The 21,459-nt window shown below is 48.8% G+C and overlaps 2 protein-coding genes across 3 annotated transcripts in view; both read right to left on the reverse strand.

The window, feature by feature from the left end:
* On the reverse strand, nt 1-3,646 carry LOC102218496 (protein phosphatase 1 regulatory subunit 15B-like). Its single transcript, XM_005812959.2, has 2 exons — nt 2,252-3,646; nt 1-1,286 (listed from the first exon to the last, which is right to left on the reverse strand). Exons 1-2 carry the CDS (start codon nt 3,632-3,634, stop codon nt 1,083-1,085), a joined length of 1,587 nt encoding a protein of 528 aa, XP_005813016.1. The 5' UTR covers nt 3,635-3,646; the 3' UTR covers nt 1-1,082.
* pik3c2b (phosphatidylinositol-4-phosphate 3-kinase catalytic subunit type 2 beta) overlaps nt 3,647-21,459 on the reverse strand; it is a 24,564-nt gene continuing 6,751 nt past the window's right edge. The window contains exons 4-33 of one of the 2 annotated variants that reach the window (XM_005812958.3): nt 20,935-21,095; nt 20,628-20,748; nt 18,333-18,444; nt 17,897-17,976; nt 17,758-17,821; nt 17,513-17,659; nt 17,394-17,427; nt 17,128-17,323; nt 16,783-16,905; nt 13,942-14,109; nt 13,610-13,724; nt 13,384-13,526; nt 13,057-13,245; nt 12,873-12,966; nt 12,627-12,721; nt 12,229-12,409; nt 11,910-12,017; nt 11,324-11,416; nt 11,119-11,248; nt 10,828-10,964; nt 10,589-10,758; nt 10,358-10,514; nt 9,456-9,565; nt 8,331-8,526; nt 7,434-7,558; nt 7,230-7,347; nt 6,594-6,669; nt 6,403-6,509; nt 5,562-5,690; nt 3,647-5,471 (exon numbers count right to left, since the gene is read on the reverse strand). In XM_005812958.3, the coding sequence (XP_005813015.1) occupies nt 5,280-5,471; nt 5,562-5,690; nt 6,403-6,509; nt 6,594-6,669; nt 7,230-7,347; nt 7,434-7,558; nt 8,331-8,526; nt 9,456-9,565; nt 10,358-10,514; nt 10,589-10,758; nt 10,828-10,964; nt 11,119-11,248; nt 11,324-11,416; nt 11,910-12,017; nt 12,229-12,409; nt 12,627-12,721; nt 12,873-12,966; nt 13,057-13,245; nt 13,384-13,526; nt 13,610-13,724; nt 13,942-14,109; nt 16,783-16,905; nt 17,128-17,323; nt 17,394-17,427; nt 17,513-17,659; nt 17,758-17,821; nt 17,897-17,976; nt 18,333-18,444; nt 20,628-20,748; nt 20,935-21,095 (3,871 nt within the window). In that variant the 3' untranslated portion in view covers nt 3,647-5,279. Of the gene's footprint in view, nt 5,472-5,561; nt 5,691-6,402; nt 6,510-6,593; nt 6,670-7,229; nt 7,348-7,433; nt 7,559-8,330; nt 8,527-9,455; nt 9,566-10,357; nt 10,515-10,588; nt 10,759-10,827; nt 10,965-11,076; nt 11,249-11,323; nt 11,417-11,909; nt 12,018-12,228; nt 12,410-12,626; nt 12,722-12,872; nt 12,967-13,056; nt 13,246-13,383; nt 13,527-13,609; nt 13,725-13,941; nt 14,110-16,782; nt 16,906-17,127; nt 17,324-17,393; nt 17,428-17,512; nt 17,660-17,757; nt 17,822-17,896; nt 17,977-18,332; nt 18,445-20,627; nt 20,749-20,934; nt 21,096-21,459 lie in introns of both variants that reach the window. The other variant, XM_023353515.1, reaches the window with a different exon arrangement.

Consider the following 21,459-nt stretch of genomic DNA (forward strand, 5'->3'; position numbering starts at 1 on the left):
TTTTGATCAACAGCGATTATTTATTAGCTCGTTATCTGGGCAGAGATGAAGAAGCATAACCAGTGAGCTCCAATCAAACTACGAGTTAGAAAAATAAAACCTTCCTCTGATTAAAATAACACCAAAGATCGTGATCAAACCGGGAGGTTCCCTCTGATTAATATTTTCAGTCCTGAACATGATGGAGCAGATTCTGCTTCCTGTACTTGGATCTGTTGAACATCCCATTCAGCTGCGGGTCAGTGAATGTACCAGGAGACCACTGCAGGTGACTCTACCTCTTGGTGTCCTGCAGATCCAGTCACTCTAAAAATAATGGTGATTTAACCTGTGGTGTTTAATAATCAAACCAATCATCAGATGAGCCTCCAGAACCAGTCAGAACCAGACTGGATCCACTGGTTATCAGTGAGCCTGGAGTTAAACTGATTAAAATACATTTGGGATTCAAAACTTTGAGAAATAAATTCAGTTTGAAACAAAATAGAACCTCGGAATTCCCACACTCTCTCGGACCTTGAAGGCAGCGGGCAGTGGTTGCTATGGAAACCAAACCCCTAGAGCAGGTTCTGCTGCTGCCTTCAGGGCCGCTTGGAAAGCGGGAACACACCTTCATCACCTCACATCATCTTCCTCTGACAGAACCAGACCGGACCTAAGACTGGAACCAGACTGGATCAGAACCGGACAGGACCTGTCTGAATGATGAGCGCCTCCTGCTGGACGTTTAACACCTCAGCGATGCCGAGCAGCACCAGAACACTGACTCTTCTTCTTTGGCTTTAATGGGACCAACTAGCTCCGCCCCTCGTTAAGCAGCTTGTTAACACACCTGCTCAGGCTTTAATTGGAGCCCGAATCCTTAAAATAAACTTTTAATTGGCAACAGACTGATTTTTAATAAAGTCAAAATATTCCTTCAAACGTTGGACCCGCTGGTCAGAGCAGAACCAGCGGAACCAGAACCAGCAGGTGGCAGGGCTGAATGCCGGGCCCTGACTGGCTCTGTAGTGATTTGGTGAAAGCAGCAGCTATTCGAGGTCCGACCTGCATACCAGAACCGGGTCGGAACCGGGCCCGGGTCAGGAGTCAGAGGGGGCAGAAAGTCCCTGGTAGACCCGACGGCGATGCGCAGGCGCCAGGCAGAACCCGATGCTGTGCTCCACTTCCTGGCAGCGGCGCCGGAACCGGCAGCGGTCCCGGGCCAGCTCCTCCCACGGGCCGCGCCGGTCCTCCTCCTCACCGCAGCTGGCGAAGAACTCCTCCACCTCGTCACAGAACCGGACCTAGGGGGGCAGGGTCAAAGGTCACTGAATGGATCACATCCAGAACCAGCTGAAGACAAATCAATGAATCATTTAGGCTGACAGGTCTCTGCAGAACAGAACCAGAACTGATCCGGTTTTGGTCCGCTCCGCCTCCCTGCAGCAATGCGAGACATTCTGGGCCGAAACACGAAACTGAACCCAGCAGAGGTCAGAACACTACGTCCTGGCGTTACCTCAGTAAACAACCAGAACCAGAACCTTTAACCTGCAATTCTAACCCAATAATCTGGACCTCTGCTGAACCTGAAGGTACTGAAGACACAGTCAGAACCTACTGTGTGACTGTGAGGGGCAGACAGAAATGTAACCGGATCGTCGCTTAGAGACATTTTAACCCGGTTCTGGTAAAGTCGGGCCGGGTCCAATTAGAAATAAAATCTCTGGTTTAAAAGAAAAAAGTTGTTTCAATGAGGAAACGCTCCGATATTTATCAGGATCTGACATGAGCAGCTAAATATCTACAAATGATCAACATGGATCTTTAATTCTATTTTTGGTGTCGGAGTTCAGGTTCTGGTAGACAATCGCAGAACCAAGATGTCTGTGATTGTCCCAGAACTGTGACATCACATGAAAACTATGTATTTACCGTAAAATTATTGTAACTGAAAAAACACAACTTGTGGCCCTGAGAGCTTTAACTTAAACGTGAGCCGGTGGGTCAAACATCTCACAGCGGAGGAAAAGAGAACAGCGGCTCGTTTTTAGACCTAAAGGTTGGAGGATGTGTAAGTATCGGCCGATCCCCCAAAATGAAGGAAATCGGACCGATTTATCGCTCAACTCCTGTTGGACACCAAACTGAAACCTTCTGGGTTTCCCCAGCAGGAAGCAGCGTTCTGCTAGAGGAGGTTCTGGTTCTGAACCAATCGAGCAGAAAGTGAGGTGGTGAGCAATCCTGGACAGGAAGTGAGGTAACTGACCTTCTTGGTGCTCCGGTTGGAGGCAGCGGCCTCAGCGAAGCCGCTGTCCAGTCTCTCCTCGGCCTCCTCCCTCCTGTACTCGGGTGGCGCTGCCAGGTTCTGTTGGCCGGTCTGTGGACTGGTTCTACTCCTGGTTCTGGAGGGGGGCCCGGTGGGCCCTTGAGTCCTGAGTGGAGCCTGGAAGTTCAGGGGGCTGTAGGGGTCAGAGGAGCTGCTGAAGGAGCGCAGCAGGCGGAGGCTCTCCGCCTCATCCGCCTCGCTCGCCGACGCTGAGTCGTCCCAGGTGTCCTGGCTGGAGGGGGGGGAGGCAGCGTGGGAGGGCACGGGGTCAGCCTGGGCGGGGTCGGGGTCAGCCCGAGGGCAGCGGCCCGTGTGCAGCGAAGCGGTGAAGCTCTGCGGGTTGTAGGGGTCAATGCTGTGGCTAAAGGAGCTCCAGAGACGCTCCGAGTCCCGGTCGGGTTCACTGTCCGAGTCCGACGCCTCATCATCCTCATCTTCATCAGAGGTTAGATCTGAGGAACCTTCGCTGTCGAACCCATCATCATCATCAGAGCCAGACTCGGACTGGCTGCTGTCGTCGTCGTCGCTGCAGGGCAGCCCCATGATGAAGGCGATGGATTTGTTTCCACACTGAGGCGCTGACAGAACCTCCTCTGCTTCTGGTTCTTCTGGCACCGGCTCCATCTGAGTCTGCTGCTCCTCTGTCAGGGGGCTCCTGGTGCCCTGCTGGGTAAGCTCCTCCTCCAGGCTGTGGTAGCCCTGGTCTTGTTCGGGTCCAGGCCGAGCCGCCATGTTCTGGACTGTGTCTGCATTGTTGAGCTGCTGGGGGGGTCCAGAGCTTTCTGCCTCAGGGGGGCGGTTTGTTTGGGACTCTGCCCCCTCCTCTTGGATGTCCCCCCTCCGCAGAAAGCTGCCCCACCACGGCCCGCTCTTCCCGGCGGGGCTCACCGCCCAGGCCTTCCCTCCAGCGGCCTCCTGGGAGCCCAGCAGCCCCCGGACGGAGAAGTACCCGACCTGTGGCTGGAGCTCCGTCCCGACATGCCGCACCGGCACCGCGCTCAGCCAGGGCACAGAGCTGGCGAGTCCCGGTTCCAGCTGGCCGGCTGCTCCGTCATGTGGACACTGCGTGAAGCTGAGATGATGCGGGATTATTTCATTCAGCTGCCGTAAAATCTCCCTTTCCTCGCCGATGAAGCTGTTGCTGAGCTCCGCGGGAGCCGCGCTCCACCGCCGAACCTTCCGCAGCAGCGATAGCGCGGGCCTCGACAGGAGGCCGATCCACGAGCTTTCCTGGCCATCAAATCCCACCGAGGCGACCCCGAAAGGGGCAGATGAAGGAGGGCCGTCAGATAAACGTCCTTCAGTGTAAAAGTTTCTGAACATGTTGTCTCGTTAAAGCGGAGTAAACAGGCCAGCTGCTATTCTGACAGCTGTCACACACTTAGAAACCAGCGATGCTGCGCGGAAACCAGGAAATATCCTCCAGAAAACCGGCGTCAGACTCGAAATGGTGCTGGGACTTATTCCGTGTGGAACCCGAGTTGAAATACAGAGCCAGGCAGGACATTTTGGATCCGTGAAACGGCGACTGGTCTCTGTCTAAACAGCGGAAGAGATCCATTTTGTCCGGTTCTGACTGCGGAGAGCCGCGAGAGGCTAAGCTAGTTAGCACGCTAAGCTAGTTAGTACGCTAGCTTAGCACAAGCAGCTAACTGACGGTTGGTTTCCCGCGGAGAAACCCTTTAAAATTTGCTCAGTTGAACACCTTCACCCGCTGTAGATGTCACTTCTGTCCTCCGGTCGATAATACTGCTCGATGTCCGTCCACCAGGGAGGTGAAGCCGCCGGGTAGCCGAGTTGTCTGTCTGCCTCTCTGGCGAGAGATTTCATCAGAAAGTCCGCGGACCGTCCCTTCCTTTTCCGGTAAGCGGCAGGCGCGGCAGGCGCGGCGCGCTACCGCGCGGCAGATGCATCAACGCCGCATAAAGCACTGGAAGGTGTGCGAGTGCCACGTGCTGATGAGGGCGAGTACCCTATAAAGGTCAAAGGTAACAGGTTTAATGTTACAGAGGTACAGATAGGAGGCTGAACCCAGTTAAAAGGTTCTGTTCGGGTAAACGTTACTACAAACGGGACCGGACTCTGATCTGTGATTCAACATTTATGACTGAATACATTTCCAGAGAAATCAGGAGAAAAAATAAAACAAAGATTCACTTTTTCACTTCAAGTTTATTGTTTTTAGTGCAAATAATAATAATAATAAAAAAAATCCAGGTAAAGAAACTTCTCACATTTTTATGTTCAAGGTTCAGTCTGATCAAGCGGAAGCTGCTCACTGGAATATTAGGTGGGCGGAGCCTCATTGCCCTCACCTTTACCAGGCTCTGCTTTATAAAACCATGGGTACAATTCATTCTAAAAGTATATCTCATGTTTATGGAGGGTCACATGGTTACACTGATAGCTTCAGTTGTCATGGTAACAGGCGCAGCAACCTGCTACCTGTTTGCTTTGAGCTGGGAAACCCACAGCTGCAAGCAGAGCTTGTTTGTCCAGGGGGCGGGGTCACAGGCAGCTTCAGCCAATCAGAGCTTATAGCTGAGAAACGCCCAAGCACACTCTGCCTGCCAGCTGGACGTCCCAGTCCTGCAGCTGCCACATTCATCTGGTCTACAGCTCTAAAACAGAGAAACCGTCCCAGAAGGCCATAAAATGGTCCGGAACCAGCAGAACTTCTGCTGACCTCAGAGGGTCCGAACCCTTCGACACTGAACCGATTCAGTCATTCACCAGCTTGTTTCCTGGAAAATGCTCCCAGTTCCTGCATGTTCTCTGTTAAAAGTCCAGTTCGTTATTCTATGGTTCTGAGCGGAACCAGAACCACTCAGCAGCAGCAGATCCATCATTGTAGTCCAGCTTCAAACTGACATAAAATCATCTCAAATGTTTTTGATAGAAAACTGCCACAGTCCTCAAATCTACAGCAGCTTTTATTTTGAAAGGACATCCCTTTGCTTCCCGTCCGTCAGTGGGCGGAGTCTGAGCCCGTTCGATCCAGGCGGTGCCAGTCGACCCAGTGCTGACCCGGGACCAGCCTGGTCAGGGAGATGAAGGTCTCCCCCAGCAGCGTGTTCTCCCAGAAGGACCCGTCGCTCAGAACCCTCAGGTGGATCACCCTCTGGTCCAGGTCCCCCCGCGGGATCCGATCGTACACCAGCTGTGGACACACACGCACACACACACACACAGCCAGGTTGATGCTACTGGTTCCTGATGGTCCCTGGGTGGGACAGGAAGTGTGCCTCACCATCTCGTTGTAGGTGGGGTTACAGGTGCGCCGCGCTGCCTTGGTCTTCCTCTTGCCCGTCTTCTGGGGGTCGGGCAGCAGGTAGAGCTTCACGTACGGGTCCGGGTCGGTGCCGTCCTGGAGGGGCTGCTGCACGAAGACACACCAGAACCGGGCCGGATCAGTCCAGGTTTCAGGCCTAACAGCCAATCAGGAGCCAGGAACACCTCTACCAATTTTTTTTGTATGTTTAGCATTAGCTTGCACTAATTCTTTCATCTTGTGCTGTTTGGCGTCAACTTGCAAGAATTTTTTTACGTTTAGTGCTTTAGTGGTAGGTTGTACTGTTTTTTGTGTCCAACTTGTGCTGATTTCTTATGTTTAGCTGTTTTCCATTAACTTGTGCTAATTTTTTATGTGTTTAGCAGTTCAGTACTGGTTTGTGCTGATTTTATTTAGTTTTAACTGTACAGTTTTTGTTTTTAGTAGATTAGCGTTGGTGAAGTTAGGAACGAATTAGTGGTGAGTGAACCTAATTCTTTGGTTATCTGGCTATAACTTAAGCCAATCTCACATAAATTTTCCATTATTTTGAAAATATCAATCAGTTAAAGGATCCAGAAAACGTAAATGATTCCTATTGAGATTTGACACCAGACACATTCATCTAATTGGAGATCTTAGTCCAAAAATTGACTAAGAAAACGATTTTCCCATGACAAACATGGTGGCCATCTTGAAAAAAATCAAAAAAATATCAGTTAATATAATTTCTATAGGTCCAACTACGCATGACTTGACACTGAAAGTCTTCATCAGGACCCAACAGAACCTGGAATCAGAACCTGGGTGTGGTACTGACCAGGCCTCTGATGTGGATCACCATGATGAACAGCTTATCGTTCTTGTAGGAAATGGACAGCTTGACCTCTCCGAGCTCCGTTCCTGCAGCTGGAGACCACAACACCTCTGCAACGCACACGCAACAGAAAGTGTCTGTTACCATGGTGACCACATGGATCCGTCCAATCCTGGAGCTGAAAGGGAACGTACCTGCAGGTTTGCTGCTGCCTCCTGCGGTTCGTTCGTCTCTGGACAGAGGGTGGAAGAACGTGTAGACCAGATCACACTGAAAACACACACACACACGATGTGTGACAGCAGAGATCCGGCTGACAGGTCCACCAGAACCCTGCAGAACCTCCACAGATAAACAGAACATCTGCTACGGCCTGATAGGACGCTCACACCCACTCTGACATGGAGTCACATTCTTCACACTGCAGCATGTTTCTGTAAAAATCCTTCAGGTGTGAATGAGAGCAGAAACGTCACTTCAATTTCAGGATGACGGCCATTTTTAAAGATGGCTGCCGCTTTCTGAGCCTTTTAAACCAACTGTTGCTATAAAATGTAACCCATTTTCATGACTTGGATGAACTCACATATGTTTTTGACTTTGGTCATAATATTCATACAACTTTGAAGTAATAATATGTAGCAAAAGCAGAAACCACTCGGTTAACCATTATCAGTCGTCAACTGTAATGGTTAACATCTTTAGCTCCCACTAATTCTTAAGATGAATTTTTTGTTTCAGTGTTAGTTATGATCCACATAATGATTTTGCTGAAATATAAATTTATGTGAAGCATTACTACAACAGCCTGGACTGCAGACCCGACCCACCTGAGCCACCTCCGGCGCCGCGTGGATCAGGTGCCACACGTAGCCGTTCAGCTCATCTTTCCTCCGATCCGCCGTCGCCTCACTTCGGGAACGGCCAATCACAAAGCGGCTGGGGAAACTGGGCGGGGCCAAGATGACAGTTAGAACCTTTAGCCCAGCTGGGTTAGCGGGGCCTGACGGGGCCCAGAGGGGCCCAGAGGGTACCTGGGCAGCTTGGAGGAGGGGAAGACGAGTCGCAGTTTGCTGTGAAGTTCCTGGAACTCCTCGAAGGTCCTCTGAACCAGCTGCACCTCCTGCTGAGCGTCACGCTCCACCTTCACCACAAACGCCTGGAGGCCCAGAGAGAGACGGGCAGCGCTGGATCAAACATGCAGCGCCGCACCGGACATGCAGCGCCGCACCGGACATGCAGCGCCGCACCGGACATGCAGCGCCGCACCGGACATGCAGCGCCGCACCGGACATGCAGCGCCGCACCGGACATGCAGCACCGCACCAAACAGGCAGCGCCGCACCGGACATGCAGCGCCGCACCGGACATGCAGCGCCGCACCGGACATGCAGCGCCGCACCAAACAGGCAGCGCCGCACCAAACAGGCAGCGCCGCACCAAACAGGCAGCGCCGCACCAAACAGGCAGCGCCGCACCGGACATGCAGCGCCGCACCGGACATGCAGCGCCGCACCGGACATCATGATTCATTTTATTTGTAGTTTTATTTATTTATTTTGGATATTTAAAATATCTTCCAGTGGATTAAAGTTAATTGATCTTTGATAATGTGTTCTTTAATTATTATGCCATTACTATCATATTACTGGAAAATGTTCTCAAGACAACAACAGTATTATTTATCACAATAACTTCTGGGGCAATTTATATCATCCAGTAACATTTATTATCATGACAGGCATAACTATAACTAATAAAAATTAAACAATATTTAACTAATAAGAACTAATAAATACTAACACACACAATCTAAAAACTAATGGAAACTAACTGAATTAGACACAAAGTCATGACAAAACCAAGTTAGAGTGAGACCAGTGCCTAGCGGTCAGACCCGCAGCATCCCGTCCCAGCGGCTCGGTACTCACGTAGCCCTTGTTGGCGGAGCGGATGTGTCTGCAGATGTAGAGGTTCTTGATGACACCGTCGCTCCTCACCGTGTGGATCCGGGGAGCGAAGGACAGCGCGGGTCGGTCCTCTGACGAGGCGAACTTCATCTGGGCCAGGTTATGGATGAAGAAGTTCAGCTTGGTGGCGACGCTGCCCAGACTGGACTCGATCAGTCTGGAGGAGGAGACACAGCTGAGGGTCAGAGGTCACAGAGATCCAAACCTGTTCATCAGACCAACCAGGTGTTACGCCACAGCTGTGACCGTAGGAGGCGCTGTTGCATTTTAACACTATGATATGCCAAAACTGTAAGTTACACAAGGGGGGAAACAAACGCAAAACAAAGAGAAAAGAACAAAGAAGCTGACCAAAAAATAAAAAACATCTGATATTATATTTCCATAATAATCATAGAAAGTCAGAATATGATGGCTGTTATCAGATATTGTAGCCAAACTGCTACTTATAGTAAAATAATAAACTCTACTAAAGCATTTAATGTTTTTCTAAGAGTCTCTGTGACCATTTCTTAAAAATATAGTCAATGATTTCAGTAAAGTTGAGCAGACTGTCCAGGAATGAACCCGATGTATTTAAAATGTGTCACAATGTCAATAAGTTGGCCGTCAAGAGGAACTGGATCACTTTAAGGTTTTGTTTATGTCATTTAATTAACTCTACACCCTTAAGAAAATGAAGAAGAAAATACAATGTTTTATTAAAGAATTTATATTCCATGGTGCCAATAATGCTGGAATTAATAAATATTCTGATTTAGTGATTTATTCATGTTAGTTGTGTTAACACCCCCATGCCACTAGAGACAGTAGCAGAACCCAAAGGATACAAATAAGAGACAAATTTAGAAGTAGAAAGCTACAGCAGGTGTTAAGAACTGTGAGCTGTGCTGTAGTAAATAAGAGAGAAATTCAAAAACATGCTAAGAAATATCAGATTTCAAAAGAAAATAAAAACGAGAGACCATGGATAATAGCGCCCTCTTCATTTCAGGAGTGAAATGGTCCCAAATAGTTTCCAAATATGGTATGAGTCCGCCTGCCCCTTCCTGTTAGCTGCAGCGGTGTGCTCAGGTGGAGGCGTACCTGGTGAAGTAGGTGGTGGCATCAGCCTCCGACTCGTGAGGCCTCAGAGCGTCGTAGACGTATTTCAGATCCTCCAGATCTGACAGTTCAGGAATCCCACAGGAGAGCATCTGGAAGCAGAAACGCTGCTGAAGCTTCTGGATCAGCAGAAAACTGGAGGCCTACTCCACCCACCGCTCTCAAAAATCTACACATTACAGCAGGGGTGACCAAACCGCGGCCAGGGGGCCATTTACGGCCTTCAGGACGATTGGTCGGAATTTAAGAATAGCCTATATTTGAATTTGTCAGTTCAGTCAGTTTGATACATCTAAAAACAATGATAGGGTGAAATTTTCACTGATGGCAAGCTGTTCAAAACAGGAACTACTAAAATCTTGAAATGGGAAATGTAAAGTGCAAGGCGAAGCTTTCACCCAGGAGCATCCAGTGTTCAGGATGCAATGCAGACTCAGGAACGCCCATTTAACAAACTTAGCAAAATAAAGCAGGAGTAAGACACACAGACAAATATATATATATCTTGATCAATGATCAGATTTTTTTTCTGCAAGACTTTTTTAGCTTGATTTATGCATCTCTTGTCAACAAAAACTCAGGGATCCTTTACTTCATCAAAACACTGAGTGTTGAGTAAAAACAAAAATAAAAAGTAGATTTTTGTGATTATAATTAAAAAGAAAAATACAAAAATCTAGTGGCCCCTGAAGTAGCTTCAACCTGACATTTTGGCCCCCATGCCAAAACATTTGGACATCACGACTGTCTCCAGATTCTTCGATGATAAACCTTCAACAGACACTGATTACCCACGGAGTGCCACAGGGTCCACTGTTTGGGTCGCTAGTGTGTGATGCCAGAACCGATTGGTACCGTCTGATCGGAGGTGTGTGTGTTCTCACCAGGCCCAGCAGGTTGAGGAACAGGTGTGTGTGTTTGCGGATCAGGTTGTACGCCTCGCAGCACAGGTCAACAAACTCGTGGAAGCGGCTGGAAGGTTTGTCTCCCCCATTGATGACGTACGCCATGTCGGAGGTGAAGACGAAGGGGGCGCGGTCCCTGCAGAGGCAGCCATGACTATGAGCATCAGTAATCAGATGTTCTCCTGAAAGGCGACACCGCCGGCCTCTCACCGCTTGATGTTGCCGAACATCTGGGCGTGTCCCAGGAACTTCCCGAAGTCGATGTGGAACATGTGGCCGCTCGTCTTCAGCATGATGTTGTCGTTGTGGCGGTCACAGATTCCCAGGATGTAGGTCGCCACGCAGCAGCCGGCGCACGAGTAGATGAAGTTCTCCACTGCCTGACAGAAAGGGTGTTAGTTCAACTTCCTGTTCAGAGTAAAAGCCTTTAAGTGAGCAGGAAGTGTTACCTTGTCGTACTGCTCGTCAGTCGGGTTGTGTTTCTGCAGCCAGTCGGCCAGCGTCCGGTCCTTGAAGGATCCCGTGACTCCATGTTCCACCTGGATCTTCCTCAAGGTGTCCGAGTGAGGAATCATCTCCACCATACCTGGAGACACGTAACACACCATTCTGTCACACCTGGAGACACGTAACTCAAACAGGTTTCAACTGTCCTCCTGGACTAATTATCCTCTCTGACTTTACACTGGCTACTTCACCTGTTTTCCACCTGCTGACCAGGTGTTCGCCTGTTGCCTCACCTCGTCCTCTGCCTGTGGAGAAGCATTTGAAGATGACCATCCTCATGTCCAGCCCCTCCTGGATCCAGATCTTGTTCATGATGCGGATCATCTGCAGGGTCAGCATGTCCTGTCGCAGGTCGTCTCCTGACTGCACACAGAGGGAGACATCAGTCCTCACAGGCGCCCAGGTGTGGGCTTACCTGTGAAAGCAGGCAGGCAATACCTTGAAGATGACATTGATGTTGTCTCCGCGGGGGTCCAGGTTCTGGAAGGACAGTTTCAGAGGAACGGCGTTGGAGTTGAAGAAGGAACAAGACTGAAACGGAGAGAGAAGAAAGATTCACAGATCAAACCAACCAAACCCTTTCAGCAACCTGTTCCCCTCCTGGCCTGTGGGGGCGCTGCACCAAGAACCACTGAAGGAAACGACACAAAAACCTCTGAAGACACTGAGAGCAACTTCCTTCTTCACCAGATGGAAACAAAATGGAGGCGTCAGACTTTACTAGTTGGAGGATTTCTCTTTAGTCTTTGGCTAAAGGCCAGGAGCCATTTCTGCTGCTAGTGCTAGGCTAGCATGTTAGCTTTGGTTTCATTTACCCAGAATGCCCTGCGTTGTGCAGTGAGAAAAAGAACTACAGCAGCTGGAAATTAAACAAATGTTGCACTATTTGAACCGAGTACCAAACCATCAGCAGGAAAGCAGCTTTAATGCTTCAGGAAACTGGGACATTTCAGACAACGTCCTGGTCCCAGCTTTGTTGGGACAGTTTGAGGATGTTTGCAGGTGTGTGTCAGTCTGCAGTTACCTGGATGTTGATTCCTGAGACGAACAGCGCTGGGTTCAGAGGTAACCTGCAGCAGCTGTTTACCGAGAAGAACTGCTTCATCTCATCCAGACTCTCTCTCAGGACACTCTGAACAGAAACAGAACCAATTCAGGATCTGCTGCCCCCTGCTGGACAGTTTGTTCCTGCAGCTAATCAGATACTTTAAAACACTGACCAAACAATAACTACATCATCATCTCCTGGCTACAGTTACAATAAACTGATCTAAAACCATCAGTTATATTTCACACCAGGATTCTCTTTTCTGTGACGACGTAACAAACGTAGTCTTCCTCACCTGTCGGCTGGAGGGCGTGGCGTCCCGGACCTTCTGGGCCACCTGGGTGAGGATGGAGACGAGCCAGCACTGCCGGTCAAACTCGTCTCTCAGAGCTCGGCCCACGCAGCACAGCAGGGCGGCCAGCAGGTGCTGATAGCGAGCGCTGAACTGGCTGTCCTGCAGGTTGTCCTTCAGCAGCCTGATGTGGACACGGAGACGAAATCACAGCGGCTAGCTTCTGGAGGATCAATAACTGACCAATCAGCAGTTTATCGATCTCTCTGACCAGAGACTGTCTATGAGGGGGGGAGGTGTCACTATGACTATGTTTCTGCACCCAGAGGGCATCAAGCAGAAAGCTAGTGTGGGCTACTGGGCTCGGTTCTGAACCAGGTTTGAGAGAAGCTGCAGCTCACCAGAACAAGTAGTGAGCAATGCGAATGTCCCCGATGGCTCTCCGTAGGAGGAAGCGGACCAGAGAGCTGTCCAGGTAGCACTCGTACTTCAGAGCCTGAAACACAAACAGAGCCGGCGGAGAAGAGGACCGGCTGGTACCGGCTGCTAACAGGTTCTGGTTTCATATTCCTGACTTTTCCCAAATACAGAACTCCAGATCGAGCATGCTCAGTTTGTTAGGACACAAGACAGGTGAGAGGCGCTACCTGAACCAGCTGAGGTAGAAAGTCCAGCAGCTCCGGGTCTGATATGGAGTCCATCCACTGGACCGCCGTCCTCCTCAGCTCCTGATCCGGAAACCTGGAGAAAAAAAAAAACACAGGAAACTGTTAGTCAGGTGAGCTCACCTGGGCGACAGACTGCATCTCCTCCGTTTAGGTGAGAGCGTACGATGCATGCAGCAGCCCCAGAGCGTCCAGGTAACCCAGACATGCCCACTGCCGCAGCAGGGCGTAGATTTCTGGCAGACACGCCCACTGCCAGCAGGGGGCGCTGGCCAGAACCAGAGGCAGCGCCGCGCTTTCCGACTGGCAGAAGGCCTTCTTCTCCCACAGCAGCCGCTTGTCGTCCGCCGTCAGCCTGCAGACAGGAATCAGGGAATAACATGAAAACATGTCAATAATACAGGAAAAGGATTATAATACCACACACACACACACCGACACTCACTGCATCAGTATCTGTGTGTGTGTCGGCGTGTGTCAGTGTGTGTCTGACCAGTGGAAGGCCTTCTTCTGCAGGACGTCCTGCAGCTGGATCTGGCTGATCGTGTCCAGCCTGCTGAACTCGTACTGAGGACAGAAGTCAGCAGGGGGCGGCGTGCTGAAGATCACCTCAAAGGAGGAGGTGGGGAAGTCCACCTGGGGACACACAAGTGAGGCGTCACGCTGTCTGGCTACATCATCAGGAGAAAGATCTTCAACTGTCCAGGTGTGGTTCTCACCTGCAGGATGACGCTGTCTGGCTGGCTGAAGTTGGGAGAACTGGTTCTGGCATTTCCGCTCCTCCCTGGGGTTGATGGCCACAGACCCAACAACTTCCTGCCGCACGTCAGCACACTGCACACACACACATTAAACACACACTCATCAGCACACACACCTCCACCTGCCATCAGCAGGTAGATTTACTGAGTGACCCGTGACAGGAAGCTGAACCGTGAATCCATGTCCCTTCAGTTTTAAATGGTCGTCTCCATGGTGACGAGCCCAACAGAACCAAGAAGGGAACTAACATTGCATGTGAACCAAGCTTCCTGGGAGCCATGTGACTCACTGTCTGAAGTTGAAGAGCGGCATGGTGACCCAGCCCAGAGGCTCCGTGCTGCGCCGCTGCTTGCCCTTCTCCTCGGCTCCTCCAGGGGGCGGTAGAGGGCTGGCGTACAGTGTCACTGTGAGCTGGGACTCCCGGGGCAGCTGGGTAATCTCCACTGGGAAACACACCCTGAGGGGTGAGGGGTTAGGGAGAGGTCAGAGGTTAAAATGAAGGATTAGTGGATAAATATATCTGAGTGTCATCAGCATAACGGCAGACATTTTGATATCTGATGATTTTACCAACTGGAGGCATATGAATATACACCTTGTTCCAAATTATTATGCAAGTGATATTTTCTCAGATTTTCCCAAATGGTCAATGCAAATGATTGTCAGTATAATTTTCAAGTCATGAACTATTTATATTATAGTATAAATCAGATTTTACTGAACAAAGCTCCCCATCAGAACAGTATTTTTTTCAAAAATAAAAAACTCAAAATGCACTGTTCCAAATTATTATGCACAGCAGATTTTCTAAACATTTTATGGATTATAAAGAACTGCAAATGGTCATTCTTTGAATGTGCAGCATTAAGTGTCACATGTACTAAAATCAAAAGCTATTTCAATCAAAAACATCTTAACAGATCAAGTTACATGTTAACATTGGACCTTCTTTGATATCACAGCACAATTCTTGATCCACTGAACTTGTGAGTTTGTGGAAAGTTTCTGCTTGAATTTCTTTGCAGGATGTCAGAAAACCTTCCCAGAGCTGCTGGTTTGATATGAACTGGATTCAGATCTTCTGCTTGAGGAAACTCCAAATGTTCTCAATAGGGTTGAGGTCAGAGGTCAGAGGATGGTGACCACACCATGAGTTTCTCCCATTTTATGCCCATAGCAGCCAATGACACAGTGGTTTTCCTTGCAGCATTCATTGTCATGCATGAAGATAATTTTGCTACTGAAGGTTTGGCTCTTCTTTTTGAACCATGAAAGAAAGTGATCAGTCAGAAAGTCCAGATACTTTGCTGAGGTCATTTTCACACCTTCATGGACTCTGAAGGGGCCAACCAGCTCTCTCTCTCCCCCCATGAATTCAGCCCACAGCATGACTCCACCAGCTCCTTGCTGATGTCACAGCCATGTTGTGACGTGGTGGCCATCCACCACCAATCCAGTACTGCGTCCATCTGGACCATCCAGGGTTGCACAGCAGTCATCAGTAAACAAGTCTGTTTGAAAATTAATCTTCATATACGGCTGGGCCCACTGCAACCGATTCTGCTTGTGAGCTCTGGTTAGGGGCCCAATAGTAGGTTCCTGCACTGCAAGCCTCTGGAGGATCCTCCACCTTGAGGTTCCAGAGGCTCCAGCAGCTTCAAATAATTGTTTGCTGCTTTGTAAGGACATTTTAACAGCTGCTCTCTTAATGTCATGAATTTGTCTAACAGAAACCTTCCTCATTCTGCCTTTATCTGTACAAACCATCTTTGTTCTGAATCAGCCACAAATCTCTTCACAGTACGATAACGCTTCAGTTTACGTTAAATATCTAATGTTTTCATACCTTCTCACACATCACTACACTATCTGATGATTTTCATCAGAGAGACCCTTTCTCTTTTCCATATTGCTTGAAACCTGTGGCCTGCTTAATAATGTGGAACATCCTTCTTAACTAGATTTCCTTTAATTGAGCTCTGCAGACAAACTAATCAACCAGCTCTCTGAAATTAATTACAGTGATTCAAAGAGCCCTGACACACAATAACACCTATAAAAAATTTAATAGGACAACAAAAAATTTTATCTTTATGACACTTAAATCGAATTTGCATAATAATTTGGAATACGATGTACATTAGATTATTTTAGAAATTGATTATTCCGGGCGTGCCGTGGTGGCGTAGGGGTTAGCGCGACCCGTATTTAGAGGCCTTGAGTCCTCGACGCGGCTGTCGCGGTTCGACTCCCGGACCCGACGACATTTGCTGCATGTCTTCCCTCCTCTCCTTCCCCGTTTCTTGTCAGCCTACTGTCATATAAGGGACACTAGAGCCCACAAAAATACCCCCTGGAGGGGTAAAAAAAAGAAAAGAAATTGATTATTCTGACGATTAATTGGACAAAAAATTAACACATTCTGCTAATTTTTCTCTTTAAAATTTTTTAGAAATGCATACAAAATGCAAACAAACAATTAAAGTCCAATTTTTAATTAAGAAAAGAAACATTTTACTGCCTAAAATAGGATTCCTTAGACGGACGCTTGATCATTTGTAGCTGATGCATCTCCAGCTAAAAATACAGTTTTGGATTAATAGATCTAATTAATCTTCAATGGCTCTTTGAAGAATCTTGAAGAGCTACAACAACATTTAATTTCCCTTTGGGATTAATAAAGTATTTTTGAATTTAAATTTAATTGGACAGCAAAAGATACTTAATACAATTTTCTTTGACAGAATCTGAACCAGATGAAGCTAAAAATGCAACTTGAGGAGTTTTGGGTAGAACATAATTACAGACAAAGAAGCAAATGTTTACATTTTTGTAGAGTTTTAGCTTAATTACTGCTCTGTGATGTTCTTTGTTTGGTTACTTCAACAATCAGGCCTTTGTTTCACCAGGAAACTCTAGTTGAAATAAAAAATCTCTTTTACAAGAGAATCCTGGCCGAGACTGGCAGCAGCGCAGCATGAAGTGGCCAAGCACACGGCCCTGTGGCACACCTCAAGAAACCATGACGTGCGAAGATTCAACTGACTGGGATATGTGAACCAATCAGATTTAAACCAGCCAACAGAACCTGGACCAGTTGAGGCTGTGATGTCACGGCTCAGGTGCGTACCTCTGGTCCCACACCACCAGGTGGAACAGGTATTTACTGACGGCCTGTTTGCTGGTGTGCTGTGGCGCGCAGAGCTCCGCCCCTCCATGAGTCAGAGAGCAGGACAGGAAGAAACCCTCGTAGCTGACGAATGAGAGAGCAGAACACATGTGATGTCATGATGAGATCATGAGGAACAGGCCAGGTGTACCAAGTTCATATTTTCAAAAAATGTTTAATGCTCAGAATCATCTCTGATCCGGTCAGAGAACATTTCATCTTTCTATGGTTTAACAGAACCGATCTAACAGCTGCAGAACCGACCGAGCTTCAGGAAACCTGATGCAATCCAGCGAGTCGACGTACCTGGTTGCCCAGGTGATGGGGACGCGATGGGCAGCGTACACGTTGAAGGACAGCACGTTGGTGACGAGCCCGGCCTCCTGGACTGGCGCCGTGCCGCTCCGGCTCTGCGCCGCTGTGTGGAAGTTGGCGTTAAACGTGCTGCAGTACAGCTCCACCAGGTCCAAGATGGCCGCCGTCAGCTTCTCCACCACAGACTCTGCAGGAGGAGAGGAGAACTGAAGAGGTTCTGCTGCAGGAACTAACCGGATCACTGGTTTTGTTCGTACCTCTGTTTTCCCGCAGCGACAGCACTGATGCATCCTGGGAAACAGGAAGACGTTAAACTTCTGAGTGTCTGCTACAGAACCTCAGAACCGCTCACCTTCAGAACCTCAGAACCGCTCACCTTCAGAACCTTGGGCTGTAGGCGACAGGGGCATGCTGGCAGCTGGTTCAGGGCCGCCGTCACATCCGGCGTTTCCACGGCAGCCAGTGAATTGCAGAGCGCCTTCACTGATTGGACGAGGCGCTCCACATGCAGGAGCAGCTCCACCTTCAGAGAGCGACACAAATAAGAGGGTGTGAGTGTGTGTGTGTGTGTGTGTAACTCATGGTTATTTTGATCTTTAGATGTGTGTGTATACAGGTCACCTCTGACAGCAGGAAGGACTCAGCCTCATTGTGAAAGGTGTCCAGCAGCAGAGTCAGAGCCTCCCTGATCAAACACATGGACACACTCGTTAAAGGAGATGGACCAATCAGAGCTCTGTGGCCAGGCCCCGCCCCTCACCTGGTGACCGTCTGTTTAATGGGACGCTCCTGCAGCAGGATGCAGTGGTTCATGGAGGACGGCGTGTCATCGTCTTCCTTCTGGAAGGAAAATAAGTCTCTGTCTCTGATTGGCTCAAACAGTCAGCGGTTCACTTCCTGGTTTCAGTGGATGTGAAATCTGATTGGTTAGGACAGCGCTACAGGGTTGGTCGGTTCAGTACCTGCAGCTCACCTGCAGGGGGCGGTGTTCTGCTCTGAAACCGGGTCATTTTTAAATGACGGAAGCAGAATGTGACCTGGTTTGTTTCCCAGAACCAGCATTTGTTCAGAACCACAGAGGGTTCCTGCAGCCTCTCAGCTGATTGTTTCATTTTGTCTTAGAACAAAGCCTGTGTGTGCGTGTGGGTGTGTGTGTGCAGGGGTGTGTATGTGTGTGTGTGTATGTGTGTGTGTACCGTGCGAGCCAGCTTGGTGTTGACAGCAGATCTCTTGGTGAGAAACAGCCGAATGTCCCAGTCAAACTTCAGACACTGTTGGACAAACTCCAGACCGGCCAGAGTCTGAGAACTGAAGGACGGACAGAGAAAGGGATAAGATCAGTTTTATTCAGAGTTTGCAATATTTGGGTTTTTCCTCCTATTTCCTCTGTTGTCACGGTCTCCTCAAAATCCAAATTTACAGGAAAATTTACCCGGATGCACAAAAAATCTTTCCTGGATTCTGGCCCGGATCCTCAGAGAAACCGGCCCGGATCAATAAACGGTTCTCCATGAGTTACTGTTTCAGAGCAGGAAGTTCAGCCGCTCTTATCTCTCACACACACACTTCCACACATTCAACAGCAGACACACTATGTGTGTGTGTGTGTTAGGGGTTGAACGACTACATATTTTTTAAGGTCGACTACATCATGATAATAGTCGAGTCGATGTCGACTAGTCGCGGTGACGTCATAGTGACGTAAGCGCAAAAACCCTTCACAACTACTTGGAGGCTTTATTAGCTATTTTCACGGCAAATATTGACACCCCCCCCCCCCCCCCCCCCACACACACACACACACACACACACACACTCTCCCCTTCTCCTGCTTTTACTAAGTCTATTATGGAGATTCTTCGTGAGCAGCGGGGAAAAGTGTGTTGCACAAAGTCGGGTCTGACTTTTTTTTTCTAAACACTGGCTGATGCTGATGATCTCTGGATAGTTACTATAGGAGTCAAATTATCACACTGACTACATGGAGCTTTTGGAACATCACAAGCCAAACCTGTTATGAACGGATCCCGTTTGGTTACAGCTGAATTCAACGAAACCACCTGCTTCTCCTCCGCCCGATGCGCGGCAGGAAGCTCTGCTGACTCAGCAGATTGAACGATTTAAGATATTTTCTAGTCAACGTCAACATGATAAAAGTCGAGTCGATGTCGAGTTGACTAGTCGTTGTGACGTCATAGCAACGCAAGACGCAAAGCTTTGGAGTAACGTAGAGGCTTTATTACCCGTTTTCACGGAAAAATACGGCATTTACACAGAACAACAACAAGTGAAACAACAAAACATCGGGATAGTTTATGATAAATAATAAGTTGCTGGGAAACCAACATTCAAAAGGAAACGCACATCTTTTAGATGGCATGTAAAAACAATAAAAAGAGGTGGCAGGGGGGCGAGGGGGGTAAATAAAGTTCACTCGCTGTCAATATTCTCTTCGCTAAGAGTTCGCTAAGAGCACATTGTCATACAAGGACCCAGTAATTTCTACCTGTTTGACAAGATGCGGGTTTTGTCCTCGATCTGTTTTGAAGACGCCATTTTGTAGCCAGTGTTCTGTCAGATCTGCTGTCAGAGTGTCATACACTTCTGACAGCTGATCTGATGACACTTCTAAGCACGAAGTGTCATTCTTAGCCCGAACTCACGGCTATATATATGTCAGACAAGTATACACTGTCATTACCAACTACAGGCTTTTATTTAATCAGCAGCTGTCATTACCACAGATCTTTATTTAATCAGCAACATAACATTATAATGTATTAGTTAGATCGTCGTGACAAAGACACTCGCGAGCCGGCTAAGTGACATCCTTAGCGGGAAGGGGGCGAGTTTTAGACGGCTTGTGTTTTGTAGTGGACTGCAGCTGCAACTCCATCTCCTTTTAAAAACACTGTAAAACCACAATTATGCATCCATCTACATATCATTTAAACTAATGTATTAACTTATTTTTCTTCTGTCTTGTGACGTATACTGTGCTGTCAGATCAGCACAGGCTGTCACCACCGGCAATCACATGACTGCGACTAGTCGACATGAAATGTAAAAACTCGCGAGACGTCCTAGAGTCGACTAGTCGACTAGTCGACTAATTGGTTCAACCCCTAGTGTGTGTGTGTGTGTGTGAGGGAGAAGACCTCTACAGCTGCTTCCTGCTCTGAGGCGACCGGAACCAGAGATCCAGAACAGGAACCCCTTTTGGGAGCAGCCGGATCAGAACCAGCAGGTCCATCTCCATTAAGAACCAGCTGGTTTCATGACCTTTAACCCGACGAAGTCATGTTATCCATCTGTGGTTCTGATCGTCTGAGCCCAGAGCGGTTCTGGTTCTCTGACAGTTTCAGTTCCAGATTTGTAGGCTGACAGAAGATCCACGTAGCTTTACCACAAACCACAGAACCAGATCCTCCTTTGAGCACCAGAACCAGCTGCTGGACCTCCAGAACCAGCGGTACCGATCCGGTTCTTACTTGCTGAGGAACTCCTCGTGTCCGCAGACCTTCAGCAGGTAGTCGTCCACGTCCAGATGGTCCAGTTGGTCCTGGGTGTAGCACAGCGTCTGGTAGATCAGCAGGTCCACCGTGGACGAGCCTGAGACACACAGGCCGGTCCGGTTAGGCTCCGACAGAACCAGACAGAACCGGATCACGAAGCAAATCATCATGCAAATGCCCAGCATATCCATGGAAACTCTTATATAGCTGCTCAGCCATTCTCCTAGAGAACCGCCTCCTTCACTTCAGAACCCGTCCGGTCGGTACTACCCGGGCTTCTTACCGTCGCAGGTGAAGGTCAGAGGTTCCCTGAACGCCTCGCAAGCCACCGTCACCTTGACGGCCACGCCCAGAGCCTGGTGCAGCTCATCATGGCCGACCGATGGCGACCACACGAAGCCGGCGTTCCTAGAGCGGTTGCTGCTGGGGTACGCTGAGCGCAGCCTGCACACACACACGCACACACACACGCACACACACACACACACACACACACACGCACACACGCACACACACACACACACACACACACACACACAGACCTTTTGAGCATGTATCCTCTAGTTCAGTCGTCCCCAACCCCCGACCCCCGGTACCGGTCCATGGACCAATTGGTACCGGACCGCACAAGAAATAATTAAATATTTCCGCTTTATGTATTATCTGAGTCTGGAGGATCTTTTATTTTGAAAATCCTTTAACCGGATTCTCTTGCCAAGCCTTGACTGGTCAGCGGTGACAAAAAGGTCGGGGACCACTGCAACAATTAATCAATTACTAAATTAGTTAAAGATTATTTCAATAGTCA

Source organism: Xiphophorus maculatus, chromosome 20 (genome assembly GCF_002775205.1).
Source record: "Xiphophorus maculatus strain JP 163 A chromosome 20, X_maculatus-5.0-male, whole genome shotgun sequence".
Classification (NCBI taxonomy): Eukaryota; Metazoa; Chordata; class Actinopteri; order Cyprinodontiformes; family Poeciliidae; genus Xiphophorus; species Xiphophorus maculatus.

Coding starts and splice junctions, on each gene's coding strand:
- LOC102218496 (XM_005812959.2), bottom strand. CDS start 3,634: ATGTTCAGAAACTTTTACACTGAAGGACGTTTATCTGACGGCCCTCCT. Junction 1,287..2,251: donor CCAACCGGAGCACCAAGAAG/GTCAGTTACCTC, acceptor CTGCCCCCCTAG/GTCCGGTTCTGTGACGAGGT.